This window comes from Malaya genurostris, chromosome 1 (assembly GCF_030247185.1).
Source record: "Malaya genurostris strain Urasoe2022 chromosome 1, Malgen_1.1, whole genome shotgun sequence".
In the NCBI taxonomy this organism is placed as follows: domain Eukaryota; kingdom Metazoa; phylum Arthropoda; class Insecta; order Diptera; family Culicidae; genus Malaya; species Malaya genurostris.
This window is the reverse complement of record NC_080570.1, coordinates 155,948,697-155,968,797: the sequence shown is the minus strand read 5'-3', so window position 1 is coordinate 155,968,797 and position 20,101 is coordinate 155,948,697. Positions and strand designations below refer to the sequence as shown.

General features: G+C 38.2%; 3 protein-coding genes across 4 annotated transcripts; 1 reads left to right on the top strand and 2 right to left on the bottom strand.

The window, feature by feature from the left end:
- Window positions 1-286: 286 nt before the first annotated feature.
- On the bottom strand, window positions 287-11,632 carry LOC131426314 (amyloid protein-binding protein 2-like). Of its 2 annotated transcripts, none has more exons than XM_058588949.1 (6): window positions 11,123-11,632; window positions 4,844-5,319; window positions 4,418-4,774; window positions 1,214-2,159; window positions 843-1,147; window positions 287-788 (listed from the first exon to the last, which is right to left on the bottom strand). In XM_058588949.1, exons 1-5 carry the CDS (start codon window positions 11,261-11,263, stop codon window positions 869-871), a joined length of 2,199 nt encoding a protein of 732 aa, XP_058444932.1. In that variant the 5' UTR covers window positions 11,264-11,632; the 3' UTR covers window positions 287-788; window positions 843-868. The 2 variants fall into 2 exon arrangements, with proteins under 2 accessions (XP_058444932.1, XP_058444931.1); XM_058588948.1 differs by having other exon boundaries at window positions 287-771.
- A 5,019-nt stretch (window positions 11,633-16,651) lies between these two features.
- LOC131426313 (baculoviral IAP repeat-containing protein 5-like) lies at window positions 16,652-17,531 on the top strand. The gene is made up of 3 exons (XM_058588946.1): window positions 16,652-16,841; window positions 16,924-17,103; window positions 17,177-17,531. Exons 1-3 carry the CDS (start codon window positions 16,734-16,736, stop codon window positions 17,312-17,314), a joined length of 426 nt encoding a protein of 141 aa, XP_058444929.1. The 5' UTR covers window positions 16,652-16,733; the 3' UTR covers window positions 17,315-17,531.
- Window positions 17,493-18,631, bottom strand: LOC131426312 (PHD finger protein 7-like). The gene is made up of 2 exons (XM_058588945.1): window positions 18,512-18,631; window positions 17,493-18,448 (listed from the first exon to the last, which is right to left on the bottom strand). Exons 1-2 carry the CDS (start codon window positions 18,570-18,572, stop codon window positions 17,493-17,495), a joined length of 1,017 nt encoding a protein of 338 aa, XP_058444928.1. The 5' UTR covers window positions 18,573-18,631.
- Window positions 18,632-20,101: the final 1,470 nt, after the last annotated feature.

Genomic DNA, 20,101 nt, shown 5'->3' with positions numbered 1-20,101 from the left:
AAGAAAGATTTCAGTTTCGAAAAACACCGATATACTTATTCATATACTGTAACGAGAAGACTGTGACATTTCAACGTTGAAAACGTTTTTATGTATTAGCAAGACTTGTTTGAAATCCTTTGAAATTGTCCAAGCTGAAGTACCTTTCTTTTTTTATATATTTTAGTTGAATTATAAATTTACCTCACTGGTACTTGACACTAACCGACCACTGTGGACGTCGTCGTGACCATTTGGACAATATTTCGAATATGCTTTCCTTTGCGATAATAAATTGATCTTCTGATTTGTCAACTAGTTAAAATTCTGCATATTTATTAATATATATCTTTTTCTGTCCTTCCTTGTCTGATTATTTCGTAGAGATTTCTGTAATGCATTGTGCTATCCGATTGGAAAACTATACGCAAATTTCAACGGAAGAACGTGTGTCGCGAAACACTACGTATAAACAAGAACTGGTAGATATTACGACTCGGGGCGCAGCATGGACGTGTGTATCAACAGCCTTTTCGTGAAATCATTCGAAGCAGCTAACAACGGAAAACTGGACGACGCACAGTTTCTGATAATTTTCGAGCTTCTTAGTTTTCTTGTTTTACCAATGTAAATATGCATTAAAACGAACACAGTAAGTGAATCAAATCAATAAAATCAACAACATGGCAGCAAACAGGAGTTACCATTTTCGGGCTGCTATTTTTGTGCTATATTTACGCAACAGAACACGTCCAAGAAGCATTTCGTGAAGGCGACACGAACGTGGAAAAGCTGTTGATGGAAAGGTGCTAAATTGAACGATTTGAAAGCTGATTGGATATTCAGGCTTTAGTGTAACTTACTTGTAATTTTTATATTGTTTTTTTTTTTACATGCTCCGGAGCATTTCCTCTGCCGATGACGAAGCCGTTGCGACCAGTAAATCTTCGCCACTATCTACCGGTGGTTCCTCGCCGATTCCACTCTCGCCACTGTCCGGTGCAGCATCGTCAATGTCAACACACGGATGGTGACTATCTAAGCTAGTTCCACTGTCCGTCAACGGATCGCCACCCGTGAGACAAGGGCTGTTTGAACACATTTCGAAAAACTTTCGAGTAACCTCCTCCATCGTGGTATCCTCCGTTATCTCCGCCGGGAAGTTATTCTAGAAGAGATAACAAACAAAATTATCAGCAAGTGTTACAAAGTGACAAACCTGAATCATTTTTACCTTATTAACTTGATTATCCTCACGTAATATCCTCCATTCCTCAAGGATGTTCGAATACAGATCGTAGCGCGCCTGAGCTCCGGTAATCTCGTAGATATGAATCAACCCCCGGTAATCGTATTCCAAACCGGAGTACGCTTCACCAAACAATCGTAAACTGATTTCGATACTTTTCAAGTACAGTTCCTCCGCTTCCTGATGTTTCTGCATGTGATAGTTGTACAGCGAGGCCAGATGACCGATCGACAGTCCCACTTCGTAGTCGTACGGGCCGAGAATGTGCGTTTTGATGTTGATTGCCCGTTTGTGCATCTGTTCGGCATCATCGAACTTGGCCATGGACTGATACAACCGTCCGAGATTGCCGTAGTGCTTCGCTGTCTGTACGTTGATCTCCCCAAACGCATCCAGGGACAAATGCAGCGCTGACCGGTGTAACTCTTCCGACTGTTCCAGCAAATTCTTACACCGCTGATAATCGATCGAGGATGCCATCGTGTCCAGAGCGATTTCCTCCAGGATCAGTGCTTTGACACGTTTTGCCGATGCCAACATCAGATGGTTACACGGTACCAGTTCCTTCATGATATCGATCGCCCGCTCGACATTGGCTGTAGCTGACTCGAACTTCCCGGAACTGTACTCCAGCACGTACAGACAGTAAGCTAGGTCCTCGTGAGCGACGGCCACGTGCAGATTGCGTGACCCGAAGATTCGACACAGAATCTCATGTGCCTCGGAGTACACCGCTACGCTGTTCGCAATCGAATCCACGTTCAACAGGATGAAACCATAGTCGAGCAGGGCGTTCGCGTACTTCTGATGGTTCGTACCGAAGCTTGCCCGGGCTCGACAGACCGCCTGTTTGATAAGCATACTGGCCGACTGGAACTGACGTTTTACTACGCACGATTTCGCCATCTGCCGCACCACGTCCACGACGATTCTGATAAGATGGTGATGCGATAGAAGAGTAATTGGTAAATAGAAATCGAATATATTTTTTAAATGTTTAAGGGGATGGTTCGACTGAACCTTGGGAGTTTTTTTTTATTTAGATTGTCGTTAAAAGTCCGATTTTAAAAACATTACAATCATTAGACAGATAAATCTGAATCTAAACAAAGTAAAGTATTATACAATTACGCATAGAAAATGGAAGCTTTGATATAAAATGTAAGCTAAACTGCCCATACTCGCATACCAGTCCCGTACGAGTTCTGGCCACTTTTGAGTTAGCCCGACGGATAACGTCTATTTTTACCCTACTCTCAGAAAATTGCAAAAATAATTTGGGATTAGTTCAATAAAATTTAAAAACAAATATCAAGTCTGCTCTGTCCCATAAGCAGCCCTTACACGAGACAATATTATTGTCAATACAAGGAGTATTGACAATACTTTTGATCGTGTAATGGAAACTTCATTGGATTGACGAAAATATTGTCAAAAAATCAAAACTGCTTATAAATCCGACAATACTTTTTCTTCAGAGAGGAAACTGTCAAATATGTACAATGGACTCTTCTCTCAATGTTTCAATGTTCAGTTGCAATATTTGAAGCTTCAAACGCTTAATTATTTCGAAAAATGCGGACTCAAGTTACCAAGTCAATTGGATTGACGGTATTGACAATACTTTGGATTGACAATAATATTGTCACGTGTAAGGGCTGCTATATGGAAAGTACTCGCATATCTGTCCCAGTCGTTGGTACCAGTTTCCAGTTTTGTTTTATTATGATTACATGGCCACTTTGATGGAAAACCAGCCCCCTGCTATGACGTCATGAAACTGTGGCCAGCATCATTCTGCAAAAACCAAAACAATGAAGAAGAATGGCTAACAAAAATCTGGATATTACAAACTACTTGTTTATTCAGTACCCTTTAAAACACTTCCCCGCAAATTATCGATCAGAATATCATCACTACGATAAGGAAATTAAGATTTTACTCGAATTGAAATGCTCGAATGTTTGTTTACCGTACTTTGAGCGCTCTGATTGCCCACCAAATGCCCCAGATGTTGGCCACGCTAGCACTTGCTGGAGCGCCCTATCTTTGCCACCGGGCTGTGGAAAACTGCTGTTGTTGAACAGCTTGTCAATTGACGTAGTCGTAAAGTGACGGAAAATGCTAGCAGGGTTGTGCTTTACTGACAATTATATCATGTTATTTCGGGAAAACATGTTTTAATGTGACGTTTCACTTCCGGTGAAACTCTCAACGGGTGAGAACGTTCCATCGTGTTAGTCCGGAGAAAATTCGAGTATTTCGCCAGAAAGAAAGGATTTTCAGCCGTACTTTGACGATTCGACGCAATATAGCCTTAGTTGCTGTGCCATCAATTCGGCGTCATCTCAAGTGAGGTGACGCCAACCAGAAAGAAGAAGAAGAATGTGACGTTTCTGAATATAAAATAACACAAAAGTAAAACATGTTATTTCGCTTAAAACATTATTACAAGATCATGATAACGATACTTTTCAATAAAAGTTCACTTATTGCCTTTCTCATATAGAAAGTTTATGCACTATGTTCTATATAATTCGACACAGTTCATCGAGCTGATCAATGTATGTGGCTGTGTGTGGTAGTGGTCAAAAAGTTTAAAACGAGACTCACTCAATTTTTACAGAGATGATTTGATCGATTTCCACATACAGGCTCAAATAAAAGTGCCTACAGTCTCATAGGTTGCTGTTTAATTTCATCTTATCAACTTGACATAACTGTTTACAATTTGAAAAGGTTATGTTAGTTTATACCCAAAGAAAGTTCCATATTTTTTCAAGATTGAAAAAAATAATTTCTTCACAAAATCTTCTGGTGGTATTTTTGAAAATATAAGTAATATGAAAAAGGCATCATTACACCACTAGGTGGATTAAAACAGGTTTTTACAATAGCTGTACGATTACTCTGAACGGTGCACTGTCCGAGTCGTTGAACTCTCTCTGGTTTCTTTAAAGTTTTTTTTCCGTAATATTTCTATTTAATGTTTAATTCACAGTAATTCAGTCAAATTTTTAAGCTGCGTAAACAAAACTCATCGCGAATGTAACCATACCCAGTGTGGCTAGTTAACATTCAATAATTTGAAATACACTTCAAATTTTCTTCACGTTTCATATTCGAATCGTCAGGGCATAAAACAGTTCGTGTTCAAATGGAATTCTGAAGCCAGTATGCAATACTTACTTGTCCGGTGTATGTTTGTTGACGTGTTTCAGTGCCCGAATGCTCCACCGGTAGCTCAGGTCATACTCACTCCGATAGAAGTGCAGAACGGAAATCTGATGGAACATGTTGGCCAATAAACTGTTCGGTATGTTACTAAGCCTATCGACATCACCGTTGACGGAAGTGCCGGAAGTCTGATGATGACTGGGAGCATCGCTACTACTTCTACTACTGCTGCCAGCTTTCGCAGAGGACATTCGCTGTCGCATTTGCTGCTGGTGCTGCTGCGTGAGTTTATCAATTATATTGAGCGCCTGAGCCACCGTAATGCTGGCCTCTTTGAAGCAACAAAATGCCGTTTGTGCACATAATAATCTGTAGAAGAGAAAAACAAATTTTTAGTAAATGTTTTTTGGTAACTTACTCGTTGCTGAATCGACTCACTTCTGTAGGCAGTTCAGTTCGATCAATGACCGCATGTAGCAATTCCGCAGTAACTGGATCATTCCAAGCGTGATGTTCAATACATGCAATGATTCTTCCAACCAACCGGACTCCGACAGAAACGAACCAAGGCGAACTCCGTTGTCGATCTGATCCATGAAAGAACTAACGAAGCGCCAATTATCGGGTGCTACCGGGCATTCTCCGGACGCCGTCAGGTCACCACCACTCAGATAGCCCTCGAGACTGGCATCCTTCACGGCCGAGGCGTTTGCATTTTGCAGATAGTACACCGTAGTTGCCCGGCAGAACTTGGTCCGCAACTCGGTGACGATCGGACGCCGACCCGTCATCAGAGTCTGGACGCATTTGAACATTATTTGTTTGAGCGAGGTTTGTTTGATGAGCTTATGGAACGTGTCCAGATCGGTCAGCTGGACCAGCAGGATATCCTGGAGGGAATCGAAGTTGCACATCTGTAAAGAATTAACCTCGTGAAAAAGTTACCAAAATTTCCACCCGGCGCTGACTTCGTGTCATGTCTCCATTTGGGTGTTAATTGAGTCGTAATATGAAGGGTAAATATTTGCAATCGTTTTGACATGTTTAAATTTGGATCGTGCTGCGTAAGTCAGATATTGGTGATAAATCTCAACCAAACAAGTGAACAAGTCTAAGAAAGAGCTTGAACTGATAGGCGATGAGGCGAACACATAAACGCTGGATTTTTTTAGTGACGTATTAATTACCCTAATACTCTCGAGTGGTGGTGTTTTTATAGATAAGGCAATTCCAGCTCAACAAAAATGCGGAATCGTATCTCGCTATATCGAATGATAACAAACTTACATTATAGAAATAATATTCAGAACCGGAATTGTAGAGCCGCACCGTCAGAGTAGTTCAAACTCAAGTGAACCGTTCATGGCTCGACGAACCGATCAAATGTCGGTGTATGTGGCAAAAATCTGCACTCACTTATTGCCGAGACGGCTGATTCGATTTCCACAAACTTAGGCTCTTAGGGTTTTTGAAACATGTGCACCTGTACGTCACTCCATTCTTCGGCCTAAGTCTTATTAATATTTGCTTGACTTTATCGTCATAGCTGCTAACGAGTATGCCGAGAATTTTTCATTAACACCATCAGGATTGGTCAGATGGCGCTACAAATGAACTCGTGATGATAAAAGTGCATTTCTGACGGCTGTCGATGATATGCTTCCATGAACCTGGATCCATCATTCACAGTTCAGCTGAGACGAAAAATAAGGTTTTACACGAACGTCACATAACTTAAGAAAAACTAATTGGATGGACGTCGTTTTACATCAATCAGTGGTTTGTTAACATGTTCATTTCCAATTTGAAAACATTTAATTGAATATATATAAATAAACCACTGATAACTGATCATTCGAGACGTCATTGATAGAATCTGCTCAAATTTATTTAAACTGTTACATTTTACTGCAGTGAAAAAAAACAAATATATACTAAACACAGAAAACTTAAAAATAACAATTGGAGAAAGTTCATAAAAGACAGAATTCATCCATTATTCACGTATCGTTATAGACTCGTCAGTTTCAGCACCGATTCTTAAAACCGTGGCACTAGCCAGACACGTTCTCTGGACATCACGACTATAGCAACAGAGGATCAGATTCCTATGCGGATTCTAGCTCCAAAACGCAACGAGGGCTATTATTCTGGAGTGATTCAGGCGTCATCTAATCGCCTTTCTTTCTGAATAATGGTGAACTCGATCGTACCACATTAAATCAATAGCCTGTTATTCATAACAAAGGGATTCGGATATATTTTCAATCATTCATTTTTTTCGATGACCATCGGTATTTCGAAATGCGTTCGTTAGGTGACCGTCCTATCGTGTTTGTTGTGTTCCAACACAGTAAAAATATCTCTGGAAAACATGGTAGCTTTGAAATCCGTACTGCTGGTATCGCCTTTCTCAAGCATGTTGATGACAAGCTGAAATATAACGCATGAGTCTTAGCTTGAAAAAATAAAATATAACTCTGGATAAAACACAACATTTTTACTCTTAACTTTATCAGTCAGCTGTGGGTTGGTTATTCTTCTAGGTTTGACAAGGTGGTTGAACTTTAAAATGAGGTGATACAGTTTCTCTAAACAATTTAATAGTTGTGAGTTGTCAAAACGGCTCCTACGCTGCAAAGTATCCTCCACATTTTTCCCTTATTTTACATTAACTTTAAAATTACTCAATTTTGCAAATAACGATTCTGCATCGGTTGTTGCAACATTCATTAGTTTAGCAAGCACACCTTCTTGCTGACCCAGTTCTGTGATGTTAGAATACATCTGCCTCTGAATAACTCAGTATCCGACCGTTTGACGCAATTTACTCAAGGCACCGAGTCTCTTGAGGCCTCTGCTCTCGATCGAACCGAACCAGTTCACTGTGCTTCTCCTCCTCTTAGTGTTCCTGCCGGATCAGATTCAAGAACGTTTTTCATGATCAATAAACAAAGTGATTTTAATTTGAAAGAACATCGTACTGTTTCCTGCCTTAGCTCACTATCTTGGAATTATGCTTTATAGTTTGGTAGTCATATACTTGAGAAATATCAATCGAATATTCTATCTGAAAGGCCTCACCGGACCTAATTTACAGACAATTCCAACGACAGAACTCGCCAAAATGAAAACACAAAGAAAAAAAAGCAAATACAAATCGTTAGATAATGTGGTCTATTTACCAGATGTGCCAGTTAAAAACGCGGGATTTTTTTTTCAAGAGATGTCTATGTAAACAGGGATTAGGTTACCGTTAAAACTATTGCATAATATTTTAGCTGTAATGTGATGTTCGAAACGTCCCAAATTTCTGCTTTGTCAATTGCCATTTATGGTCATATACATTTGTTGAAGTGTCAACATATCAGCATTCTTGCCAAGTATAGAGAAGTGTTGTTTTGATACGTTGTTTTAAAATTTTGAATCCCAGAACTTTCGTTGAAGCTTACGAGGAATAGGTTCTATTAGGGTGGGATTCTACCGAACTTTTCGTGTTCTTTTTCGGTCCCATAAGGCCTATGCAAAATTTTAGCTGATATTTGGAGTCCATTGGATGAACTCCATCCCAATTTTTTTGGTAAAAATCAGTTTGCTCATACTAAATCCCATGCCAACTTTAAAAGTCGGGTGTGAAAATCTATATTTTATTTCGCCGATTGAGCTAAACGTTTGCACAATTCTTATGGGACCCAGAAGGAACAGGAAAAGCTTAGAGTAGCGAGAAAATAAACCTTTTCATCATTTTCCCATACAACTTTGTCCCACCATAATGCTCTTATCATTCGCGACTTGTGGGCGTTGATACAAACGATTTAAAAGTAGGGATTTTAGTGTTAAAGACAAAGAGAAACCCCGTTACACGGAAACATTGCAGACGCAGTATTGCAAGAAATTTTGAACGAAGACACTGTCTAATCTCAAAAACAAGTCATTTTGATTATCTACACGTCACGAGAAAGGTGGTGAAATGGATACCTCATGAACTAAATCATAGACTGCAGAAAAATCGACAAACGGTGAGCGAAATTCTGCTTTCTTGGCATGTAACAAAGAGTGGAATGGATTTATTTTGAGAATCCCAAGTGCAGGAAATCATGGCTCAACCAACCATCCACATCAACTGCAAAGTCCAATTGCTTCGGAAAGAAGCACTACGAGTGTCTTAAACCAGAGAAATCAGTGAATACTAATAGCTACCGACAGCAAATGATAAAATTGAAACAGATATCAGGTGTACAATTTTGCTTCCGCCGTTTTCCGATAGGTGGCTGTACCGGCTGAGGCTGGTTAAAATACATAGATGATAATGTCTTTAAAGTGAGTGTGTACAGTGCCCAACGAATTGTCATCGCCGTTTCAGTGACAGTTGTTCTTGTTTTCGTATTATTCACGCTCGAAAATGTCTGTTTATGTGCCCGATTCTCGCCATTTGCGGGAAGTTTTACTTTTCTGACACAACCAAGTCAGTCATCCTCCAACGCGACAATGCTCGGCCTCACGTCGCAAAAGTGGTCAAAAAGTACCTGGAAACGCTGAAATGGGAAGTCTTGCCCCACCCGCCGTATTCCCCAGATGTCGCCCCTTCTGACATCCACCTATTCCGCTCGATGGCACACGGCCTGGCAGATCAACATTTTCAATCCTTCGAAGAGTTGGAAAAATGGATTGCTTCATGGATAGCATCAAAAAAGGACTCCTTTTTTCGAGCCGGGATCCGAAAGATGGGAGAAAGTTGTCGCTAGCGACGGACAATACTTTGAATAATACATCTCTAAGCACTTTTTCGCAATAAAGCTTTAAGGTGACCATGGAAGCGAGCCACAAATGGCAACCAAGAAACCACCTACCCTCCCACTCCACCTTCCGCTATTTTGTCCTGCTCTTGATGTAAACAAACCATGAAACACATTTTTTCTACGCGTAGGGGTAAATATGTTGAGTAGAATTGCTATTGCAATTTGGTAACATAATCACTCATCGTATTGATATATGTTTACGATAAACTATCAACTCTGAAGAATGATTTGTGCAAAACTTTTTCGGACCTTCATTAGAAGGTTTCTTCTTAGAATGTTATTATTTTTCACTCACCTCAAGATTTCAACTGCTGTTTATAGCTCTGTGACATAAGTAAGCTTCATGAAACACTTTTGAGTTGTTCTACACCGGTAAACTTATCCTCTGATCTAAACATTTTATTATAAAACCTTTGAATAACTCACAGTTCCGGTTTTGAAAATTTTCCAAAAATTCACGATAAAAAGTTAGCCGGCCTGCTTTAGTATTGGTAATACCACCCTTTTATATTGGCACTGATGCCATACATAATTAGAGAAAAAAACCTTGCAATGCACTAAAAATGGCATTATTTTCAATTAGTCGCACATTGATATAGTTAAAATTACGGATCAAAACTACTTTCGTACGTCACCATATAAAATTTCAATATTTTTCTTAAAAAACAAACAGTAAACTATCTTATTTGGCACAATTCTTTTGGTTGCATGATTGCAATTTGTTAACTCCAGAATGAGCATGAAAATGAGATAAGTACACTCTGTTCTGCTAGGTGATTTGAATAGTTTCAATGTTTAAATTTTTTTCTTGCACCTGTATTTCTTTCAGCACACAAATATTATTATTTCATTCCTCTCTACTCACAAATACTATTACTATATGAAAAAGTATTGTTTCACCAATACTTTTACATTTATTTTCCTTGGCTTCTGTTCACGGTCACCTTAAGCAAAGTTGTACATTTAATATAAGAAAATTGTTTTGAAGGGTGTTTAGCAACACTCCCGCATACTGCAAAGTCATTTCTGAACTCAGATGGAAACATTTGCCACATTCGACAAACTTGGCCCCTTCCGACTATCTTTTTTTTTCATAGCAATTTTATAACGATTTGGAAAAGCATGCCGTACATGTACGCTGTGTACAGTCACTCTTAGACTCCGACCCAATTTTCCTTTTTCTATTCGTCAGAAATAAATTTATCTTTTGGAGTCATAAAAAAAAGATAAAATAAATTAGAGAGCAAAATATCAGGGGTACAGACGTGTTTGGCAGATATCCGAATTTTAGATAATTCGAATTTATTTCAACCCTAATAAAGACACTATCTTGACGAATTTGATGTGGAAAATAGGAAACACTTGAGTTCAAGCAAAACAATAATTGGAATCTAGTGCATCCACTTCCTTTCGACCGTTCGAGCAAGTGCCTTAAACGGAGAAAGCATATCACACTTCAATCAAACGGGTTCATGAGTTGAATAGGGAAACTCAAATTAATAGAAAATAATACTCTTTTTCGTTTTGTTTAAAACCTAAGAATTAACATCAATCACTCACGTAGACAATGCAATGTCGCAACAAACCCGAATATTAAAAATAAATCCGATATTAGAGATTGGATACATTTAGCACTTCGGTGTCATAGTTATGTGGCAAATATCGCTATTTCGACTCCCCAAAGGCCGACACACTTTTCCTTTCTAAGCTTTCCACTTCATTAACATTGAACCAATAGACGACAGATTTCGGTTTAACCCTTGGAATGTCCTTGATAGGTGCAGATTTGGGTAACTGTTTACTTCGTCTTAGTCATTTGTTCCCAAATTATTTTGGTAAATAAAAACGACTCCTCACCACTACCACTACCACTACTCCAAATACTGTGTCAAGCTGATAAACCAGGAAGTTTACTTACCTGATCGTATACGGCCGCTAGGATGACCGTCGGCAACAAACGTAATTCTGCGATCCGGTCCAGACTGGCGACGTTATGGTTCAGGTTCTTGACATAGGCCAGCAGGCATTGATTGTACAGCGTAGGTGGTTCCTTACCCATATTCGCCTTTGCTGATGCTTGCTACAGCTGTGCTCACTACGTGCAAAGCCAAACACTATTTCCACTTTTCCTTTCCACTTCCGCGAGTCGTTCGATCGAACGATCGGGTTGAAACTTTTTCGACGTAGAAAACTTTCGTCCGAGATCGTTCCTATCCAAGCAATTCGAAACACCAAAATAAATACGATTTTTGGTAAAACCACACACACGATTATATGGACAGACTATTGCGAGTCGAGAAATTTTTTAAAGATATAGAACATTTCTCATTCTTTCAGGTTTTCAAGCACTTTTTCATGATTTGATGTGGACTCGACATTCCAAAAACTGCGACGAAGACGACAACGAAAAATAGGACTGATTGACAGATACACGGTGATGTAAATGTAGAGTTTCCTTTCGACTATACACGGTAAACGGAAATTGATGTGTTCCATCAACTATAGTAGGGTAAACGACGCACAGTCTGTCCCAGTAAACTCGCAAGGAATTTAATTTGGAATTCAGTATGATTTCCAAATAAATGTCGAATCAAATGCAACAATCGATTCTGACTCAGATCGGCGGTCGTTGCATCTGATTCGAAATCCTTTTGTAAATCATACTGAATTCAGAATCATATTTCAGGTGAGTTAACTGGGGTTTCTTTGAAGATATGAAAGACATCCACATTGGGCCGTATGAATAAAATTTAGTAAAGTCTCTTGTTTGTAGTATCTTCTCAAAAATATAGTCCACAGAGTAAAACAAGTTTGGTTGGGTTTTAATTTTTCTACTTCACTTTATCAGCAAACACACGAGTAGCAACCTCTGGAGCTATCTACCGAAAAACTGTAGTAAATACTACATGTTCGAACGTTGTTGTTTAGTAAAGTCTCTGCTTTTGACAGGAACGTGATCCACATGTAGCATTTACTACCGAAATTCAAGCATGCTACGTTTTATTCATACGGCCCATTGTCTTAAGAGGCGGGTAGGGTCTAACACTTTTGAAAAATCATTTATTTTTTTCTTTGTATTTTTTATAGTACATAATATTTAAGAATATTATGTAAAAGTTGCAAGCCTATCGGAGCAAAATTGAACAAGTTATGGGCGTTTATCTTTTCTTACTGCGAAAAACTAAGAACTCGGCACGCAGGCCGAAGACTTCTGCTTCGATTAACTTAAAAATTTGACAAAATATTCTTGAAATGTTTCATTATAACAAAATATAAAAGAAAAAAAATATGATTTTTTGAAAATATTAGACCCTACGGGTTCCCTTGAGTAATAAATTGTTTCCATTGATTTTATAGACAAAAAAAAAAACACTTTAAACGCGTTTTTCTCGAAAGCAGGTTTTGAAGGTCCGTGTCCATCGTCATTCAAAAACTACTGCACCAATTTTGTTAAAATTTTGCACACACTTTCTAAATATAAAAAACCAGACCCCAGAGTTTTCCTTTTCGTTGTTTTTTACTTTGGGGAGGTTTTACAGCTGCAAAATGTCGGATTTTTTTCATGAAAAATCGTAGTTAATTTAAATTTAATTTAAAAAAATTTTAAAAAATCACGCAGAAACGTTGGGGTTTAGAAAAACATCTGCTCTATCCATGCTTCTTTGATTTGTTGACTTTGGGATATTCTGTGCTGAGATACAGTGGACACCGCAAATCATGATTTTTAAGAGGCGTTCTCGAAAACACCTTTTCACTAAGTTATTTATCAATTTCCACGAAAAAATTTATGCTTTTTATCATGCAAAATATTTGAATTTATTTTGTTGAACAATAATGCTGAAAAAATAGCAAAAATGAAGATTTTTTCATCAGTTAGACCCTAACCTCCCCCCCCCCCCCCTCGTTTCTGGGTGCTTGATCAAGCCGATCGACAGTGACATTATAAATGTCATTGAATTTTCGCTCACTTTATCAATGTGTTAGTGTAAAAGCTAGGCGACTTACGCCATTTCAATACATTCCAACTAGAGGAAAGAATGATGCTGACTAAGGTAGACTTTTTTTTATTTCCAGCGAATTTCACCAACTTTTGCTGGAATTCTAAGATTTTGTTATAGACTAATTCTGTATATCCGAAAACCTTGAAGTTTTAAATTTATAAACTCAGTTATATATTTTTTTAATTTAAAAACTAACTGAATATCAGCACGAAAACGTGCAAAATCCAGAATGAATGAGAAGAAATCGAATTGACAATTCAGTCCGCATCTTCTCACTCAATTCTGGTAGATTTCCGGTTGGAGGCCAAATTCATTTGGAATCGGTTGTTGCACTGAATTCCGCGTTGATTCGGATTTCATACTGAATTCCACATAAAATTCTGAATGAAATTTTCTCGAACTTTCGGATTTGATACGGAACTCATTCCGAACTTATAATGCCCGCTTGTGAGGAACTTCTGGCAACCGTCAGAAGGCTGGCTGCATTCCGGCTGCTGTCAAAATTGTCCAGGCGAAATTGCGTCATTATCTCGCCATAGGTCTCTTGTTTATTTCCCTCCTTTTTTCTTTTTTTTATTCGACTTCATTTGATATTCGTCAATCCCACATGTACGTACAAAAAACGAATCTTGAGACGAGGTAAATGAGATTGAAATATGGGTATGTTTGGTAGTGAGAAAGCAATGTTATTGGCAATAATATTGTCCATGATTAATATATATGAAGGGCAATAAATTACTGCTTTTCATATGTATCTTTTATTGTAAAAATAAAACTAAGACGCTTAAAATGTAGAACCGATTCAAAACGGTTCTGCCAATCTTGTATGGCAAAAATCCGACAGAAAAGAACCGTTAATAACCGCTAGGCGAGGTTGTTGCATTGTTGCCCAACTTTTGCCGGAATTCTGGCAGAAACAACAAGAATTCCTTAAATTCCCAGCGTTAAAATTTTTGTCCAGTTTCGAACCTAATTTGAACGACATTGAACTGAAAATCGAGTCTATTTCGAGTCTGATTCTTATATTTGATGAAACTACCCAGGCCCGTACCCAGGATTTCGTTTCGGGAGGGGCCTAAAGATAAAAAATAATTTTTACTCTTTTTCTTTTTTAACGACTAAGTTTAGTAGTCAATATTTCTTTTTTCTTTTTTCGATATTCTCCTAACCAGAGAACATTTTTTTGTAGAAACAGACAATGAAAATTATAGAATGATAGTACTCAAGGGAGAACAAGGATGTGAAAATATAGAACGGAAAAGTGAGACGTGACAGAGGGTCATTTAAGCAAGCAGAAATCATCTAGTAACTTAACTTTTACCTTCTACCAGAGGAGTTGGGCTTAGGCATCTGAACAATGCGAATCTCCCAAGTCTCTGGTATGTCGGAAAGTAGTGATAAAGGTCTTTTACCATTTACTATCCTATTACCGGCTTGCCGGTTCGGATAGTAAATAGTAAAATACCTTTATCACTACTTTCCGACATACCAGAGACTTGGGCGATTCGCATTGTTCAGATGCCTAAGCCCAACTCCTCTGGTAGAAGGTAAAAGTTAAGTTACTAGATGATTTCTGCTTGCTTAAATGACCCTCTGTCACGTCTCACTTTTCCGTTCTATATTTTCACATCCTTGCTCTCCCTTGAGTACTATCATTCTATAATTTTCATTGTCTGTTTCTACAAAAAAAATGTTCTCTGGTTACGAGAACATCGAAAAAAGAAGAAAAAATAAAAAATAATGTTGCTGAAGATTGCTGATGTACCTAATTCTCGGTGTGCCTTTTATGGGTGTTTTAACAGACACTTTAAACTTTTCCACTGGAACTGTTATTGTATTACATTGCTTTAGGTTTACTGTCTTGTTATTTCTGTAACACATGTCTGAGGCCGTCTAAAAATTATATATCTGTTTTTTATTTCGGGAGGGGCCAGGGCCCCACGCCCCCCTCTAGGTACGTGACTGAAACTACCCTGGGTCAGTTATCAAGTTATCAAGCAAAAACGACATAGCACAGTCCCTGACAATTGTTAATCCACTTCGAGAGAAAGTTTCTGACCAGCTCGTGATTGGTTGAAATTGAAATGAGCATGTACAAGTTGTTGAAATTAATATTACTGCAGGGTGGTGGAAAAAATGTTGATAGTATCGTCGCTAACAATGTAGTTGGATATTGAATATTTTGTTTTTCGGAACATGTTTTTAAAATGATAATTTCAAAAGGATTTAAATTCAATTTGTTTTTAAGTCCCGACAATGAGAAAAGTCTTTGGATACTTATGTTTGTTAATATTTTTCTCAAAATATATATGTTGGATACTTTAGTTAATAAAGCTGCCAAAAATAAACTACCCAAAAATAAGTGTTTTAGAAAAAAATTATTAAACTGTTTCAACTAAACGTTTTCTTTAAAAAAAAAACAAGCATCTGGTCGAAATGGATTCAGAGCAAAGAGGGAACAATGTGCCCATCACACATTAACAGTTTTGACAAGTAGCTGTTTCATGGGGCACAGAGTGGCACACTCAGACTCATAGTATATCACGTGTTTTTTTTTTTTTTTTAGAGGAACACAATAGTTTGTGTTAAGCGACACTCCCTTGATTCAGAGCTATATTTTTGACTGATATAACATTTGTCTAAGTATTTTCAAATGATAAATAATCGCATGTTATAAGGGGAGAAGCTTTTCAGAATGAATAATTATCTCTGCTGGAAACAGTGATTGCGAGGAATGCACACGCTCTTTGAACATAACTCATAGTTTGGGTGAGTGAGACGTCTTTTTTGACTCCAAACCGGTCAAAAGGAAATGGTTTTGAATCACTTTTCTGCGCTTTCTATTCAAATGAAAGAAGAATGACTGTCACTAAATTTACATATGTATAAACATTACCGAAGAAGAATTTCTTAATTTTGAGTGCAAAGAACACAAATTTTAAGCTAAACTTAAAATTTTGAATAAATATTTTTTTCTTATTGTGAGTAAAAAACATTCAAACTTTGACAGCTTCGAATCTTAACGCAAAAATAAGTAGATAGGTGGTAACTCAAGCATAGATTAAGTGCACTTTTTGTGATTTTTCAGTGTAATGTACCGATTTTGATCAGTGTACCATGAGATCACCTTTTCGTTTTCAGTGGGTTACATGAAATTTCTTTTATCAAACGTCACGTTAATCACGCCAAACCAGCGATGTCAGATCTACGGAAATCTTCGTAGTTCTACGGATCCGAAGATTTTCTACGGATTTACCGATCTACGGAAAATGGGTTTTTTCTACGAAAATCTACAAAAATTTGAATTTATCAACGGAGAACTACGGGAGCTAGTTTTGTCTGGCGAGTGCAAAAAAAAAACCTTCCGAGAAAAAAACGAGAGTTTCCGAAAAAATGCCAATCTACGGAAACGACACTACTGCTATCTGGCATCGCTGCACCAAATATTCAAAAGCGAACACAAGAAAAGCGGTTCGGTAAAATTTCATTGTATTTAGTGAAATTAAAATCAAGATAACTCCTAGTAGAATGGTGTCGACGCAAAACGTAGAGAAAATATGCTTATTCGAAAAAGATCGAGAGAGTAGTTTCAAAAAATGGCCTTATTCAAGCTCCAGTTCGTGTAACGTTCAAAAGGTAAGCTTTGTTTGCTGATGGTGAAACCAACGGATTTTACGTGTGTGTGTTTTTTTTATGATTTATTTGGATGTTTCCATAGATGGCCGAAGCGGGCTTTTGCTGGCATGGAGACGATAGCGAGATAGATACAGCTATTTGCTTTGTATGTGGAAAGGTATTGGATGGTTGGGAAGAAACAGATGAGCCTTGGGTGGAACACAAAAAACATGCTCCACAATGTTTGTTTGTAAAGTATGGACGGCCCGAAGCACAACTGACGGTAAGTTTGAGCTAGAGCTTAGGCCGCCTGTCGCTGGAAACAAAATCAATGGCCATTTATTTTCTGATTTCAGTGCGAAGAAATGATCAATTTGTTGGAGGCCATTCTGAAGGGTAGAATCCACAATCAATACAGCTCGTTAAAAAGCTGTCTCCAAGCGCACTTCGAGAAAAAACGAAAAGAAATGATGAAGCAACTTTCAAAGCACTGAATACTAGATTCGTATAAAACAACTGTCTTTTTTTAATGTAATTTATTTTACCCCGGCTTTTAGATACAACGTTCTGATGTAATATCGGTTGCCGATAGAATGCCGATGTCATCTGAACAAGAAAAAAAATGCAATTATTTATTATTATTTTGGCAAAATGTTTAATTTGCATGAATAATTAAAACAGTTTAATAAATGTAGCATCCATACAGACCGAGCACACGTAATCATTTGGATCCTTCAGGTTAGCACAAACTATATGCAAAGATTCTCCACCACAGACATTGCATCCCACCAGAGTTGTTTTCTTCTTAATGCCTTTTCTCTCCATCACACAGTCTTTGGCAGTACATCTCTTTTTTTGAGTGTCCCAGAAGGCACCTTTTTCTTTCTCCCAAGCTGCATCCCTCTGTGGTACATAGATGCCATGTAATTTCGCGTACTCCTTGAATTCCTTTCTTTCATAGCAAGCGGGACATTTGAACTCGTACCCAGCTGTCGCCGCGGATTTCAGCATACACTTACGATGATACCAATTACCCAATGTCCTTGGATCATCTTCTGTTGGGGGACAGTGCGAATAAAAGCTTGACACTGGATTATATGGTGTCATTGTATCCAAGCATATAAAACATCTCGCTTTTTCATCGTGGATGTGTTTATGACGAATCGGTTGATGTTCATGACAGTACGAAATGTATTCACCGGTAAACTGCGTCAAGCAATTGTTATCATAACCGCAAATATAATGGAACCACCTATCACAGTTGTTCGACGCACATTTAATCGGAGCCGAAGGCTTTGTGCAATAGTTGCATAGGTTGTTCCGGAACCGTGGAAGTGAATTATATATGTCGCTGACAAGAAATCCCAGTACACCCGATGTATCTGTGCTTCCTCTCTGGTGAATGAGAGAACCAGATAACAAACAGAAATAATGGCATTTAAGGATTTTTCCTGACAATTGTTTCTCCATGAACTCCCCATACTTTATCGGATGCTTCACAGTCAACAGGCAAATATAGCAACGATCTTCTGTGTTTCTATTAACAAGTTTCAAATTGAAGCGAGGCTCGGAGGAAATGAATAAATTGTCCTCGTACAAAGTTTCATTTGCCTGCGAGCATGTTGGAACTGAAACAAATATAGGAAATTAATTACTTGTGCTTTTGTTTAGAACATTAAAATAATACGTACCTCCATCACATGTCTGGCTTAAAGGAACTGCGCTGATATTCATATTTCCGCTGATATTCATAGTTTCCGGTAGGAGTTATTTAGGACCAGTTTATACTCAGAAAAAAATGCAATCTGTTGGGATCAGTGATGCCAAGTAAAAATTTCAAAAATCTTCAGACAGGTTTGCAATAGAGTGACTTAGAGTGCCTATAACCAGAGTGACGACATCTCATCCGTAATGCTGGCAACAATTAAAAAAATCCATTAGCTTTACATTGAATTGACAGGTCGTTTGCTCGTTTGGAACATTCCAAACGAACAGCTGTCGCCACTCTGATTATAGTCACTCTAGTTTGCAAAAGTCTGTATATCCGAAAAAAAAATCCTGCAGTCAGCAAATATGTCTTGCTGGCAGCAATTTCTCAAAAAAGTATGATAAGCTAAACTGACTTGATGAGCAAAAAAAAAGATCGCGACAATTTCAAAAGTCTGTAAATTTTAACGAAAGTCTGCGAAAACCTCGATTTTCAAAAGTCTGCACAACAAAAAATGTCTGCAGCGCTTGGTACGAAATCTGCAGATCTGGCATCTCTGGTTGGGATCGAAAGCCGCAAATTAAAACAATTAGGCTCTCTGACAACTCACTTACAACCACAAATGCAAATGAGATTGGTTTGTTTTCATCAGGGAACGAATGCATTAAACACAGTTCAGACGATCAATCAACTTCGGTCAACGTCCAGATTGGTTTATTAATATTATTTAGCCGAATATTGCTCACGTATCCGACGTTAAAAAGTTCCGTGAACTTGACGTAGTGTCCTTTCATATGAATTGCTTACAATTAATGTTGTTGTTCCGTAAACGTTCCATTCAGGTGATAGCCGCTTGTTGCTGCGTGTGAATCGCTTTTACATATTGCTTTGTTTTCATCAGGAAACGTGTTGGCCACCAATTTCTCAGTAGGGCCACCGTTCATTTTTCACCGGGCATAGAAACCTCAATGGGTAACCTACACTGATAAAAATTTGCACTTTCGATTCATATGTATATAGCACTTCAATTTAGTATGCTTTTTCATTTCAATACATAACCAAAGCGATTTATTTTAGGATTTCATGTGCAAATTTACTAAGATGCAAGATTGTTTTCTTTTTCACTTAGCGTAGATGTGTTTTTCCTTCCGATGTGATGTGTTTTTGCTATTGAATCGAACTGCATGCAAGGATGGCTTTTATCGTATCATAGAACGTTCAATCTTCACTCTTCACACGATTGAATCAGTGCCATCAAAGAGGAATGGAAAACATCGCAACAACAAACACCCGGCATGGCTTATTTAACATAGAATAGACACCAGTGCGAGAGTGAATTTCTCTCGATGACATTTCTAAGAATCAAAGGTTAGCACGCTGCTGTGGGGATCTTCTCTGAAGCAACAAACGGTCGCTTATTCTCGTTTCGCGATCCGATTCTGTATGGGCAGTGGATAATTGCGATAGAATCATTTTACTATTGCCGCTTATTCTAACTATGTGCATATAACCTTTGTATAAATTGTGTCTATGAAAATGTATGTGGAGCCACACAAGGGTTTTGAAATATTGC

Bases quoted from the DNA above. Each gene is read 5' to 3' on its own strand.
- LOC131426314 (XM_058588949.1), bottom strand. From the start codon at position 11,263: ATGGGTAAGGAACCACCTACGCTGTACAATCAATGCCTGCTGGCCTAT. The intron at 5,320-11,122 runs GTAAGTAAACTT...AATTCTTTACAG, and splicing joins TAGCGGCCGTATACGATCAG to ATGTGCAACTTCGATTCCCT. The intron at 1,148-1,213 runs GTAAAAATGATT...TATCTCTTCTAG, and splicing joins AGGATAATCAAGTTAATAAG to AATAACTTCCCGGCGGAGAT.
- LOC131426313 (XM_058588946.1), top strand. From the start codon at position 16,734: ATGGTGTCGACGCAAAACGTAGAGAAAATATGCTTATTCGAAAAAGAT. The intron at 16,842-16,923 runs GTAAGCTTTGTT...ATGTTTCCATAG, and splicing joins GTTCGTGTAACGTTCAAAAG to ATGGCCGAAGCGGGCTTTTG. The intron at 17,104-17,176 runs GTAAGTTTGAGC...TTCTGATTTCAG, and splicing joins GGCCCGAAGCACAACTGACG to TGCGAAGAAATGATCAATTT.
- LOC131426312 (XM_058588945.1), bottom strand. From the start codon at position 18,572: ATGAATATCAGCGGAAATATGAATATCAGCGCAGTTCCTTTAAGCCAG. The intron at 18,449-18,511 runs GTACGTATTATT...TATTTGTTTCAG, and splicing joins AAGCCAGACATGTGATGGAG to TTCCAACATGCTCGCAGGCA.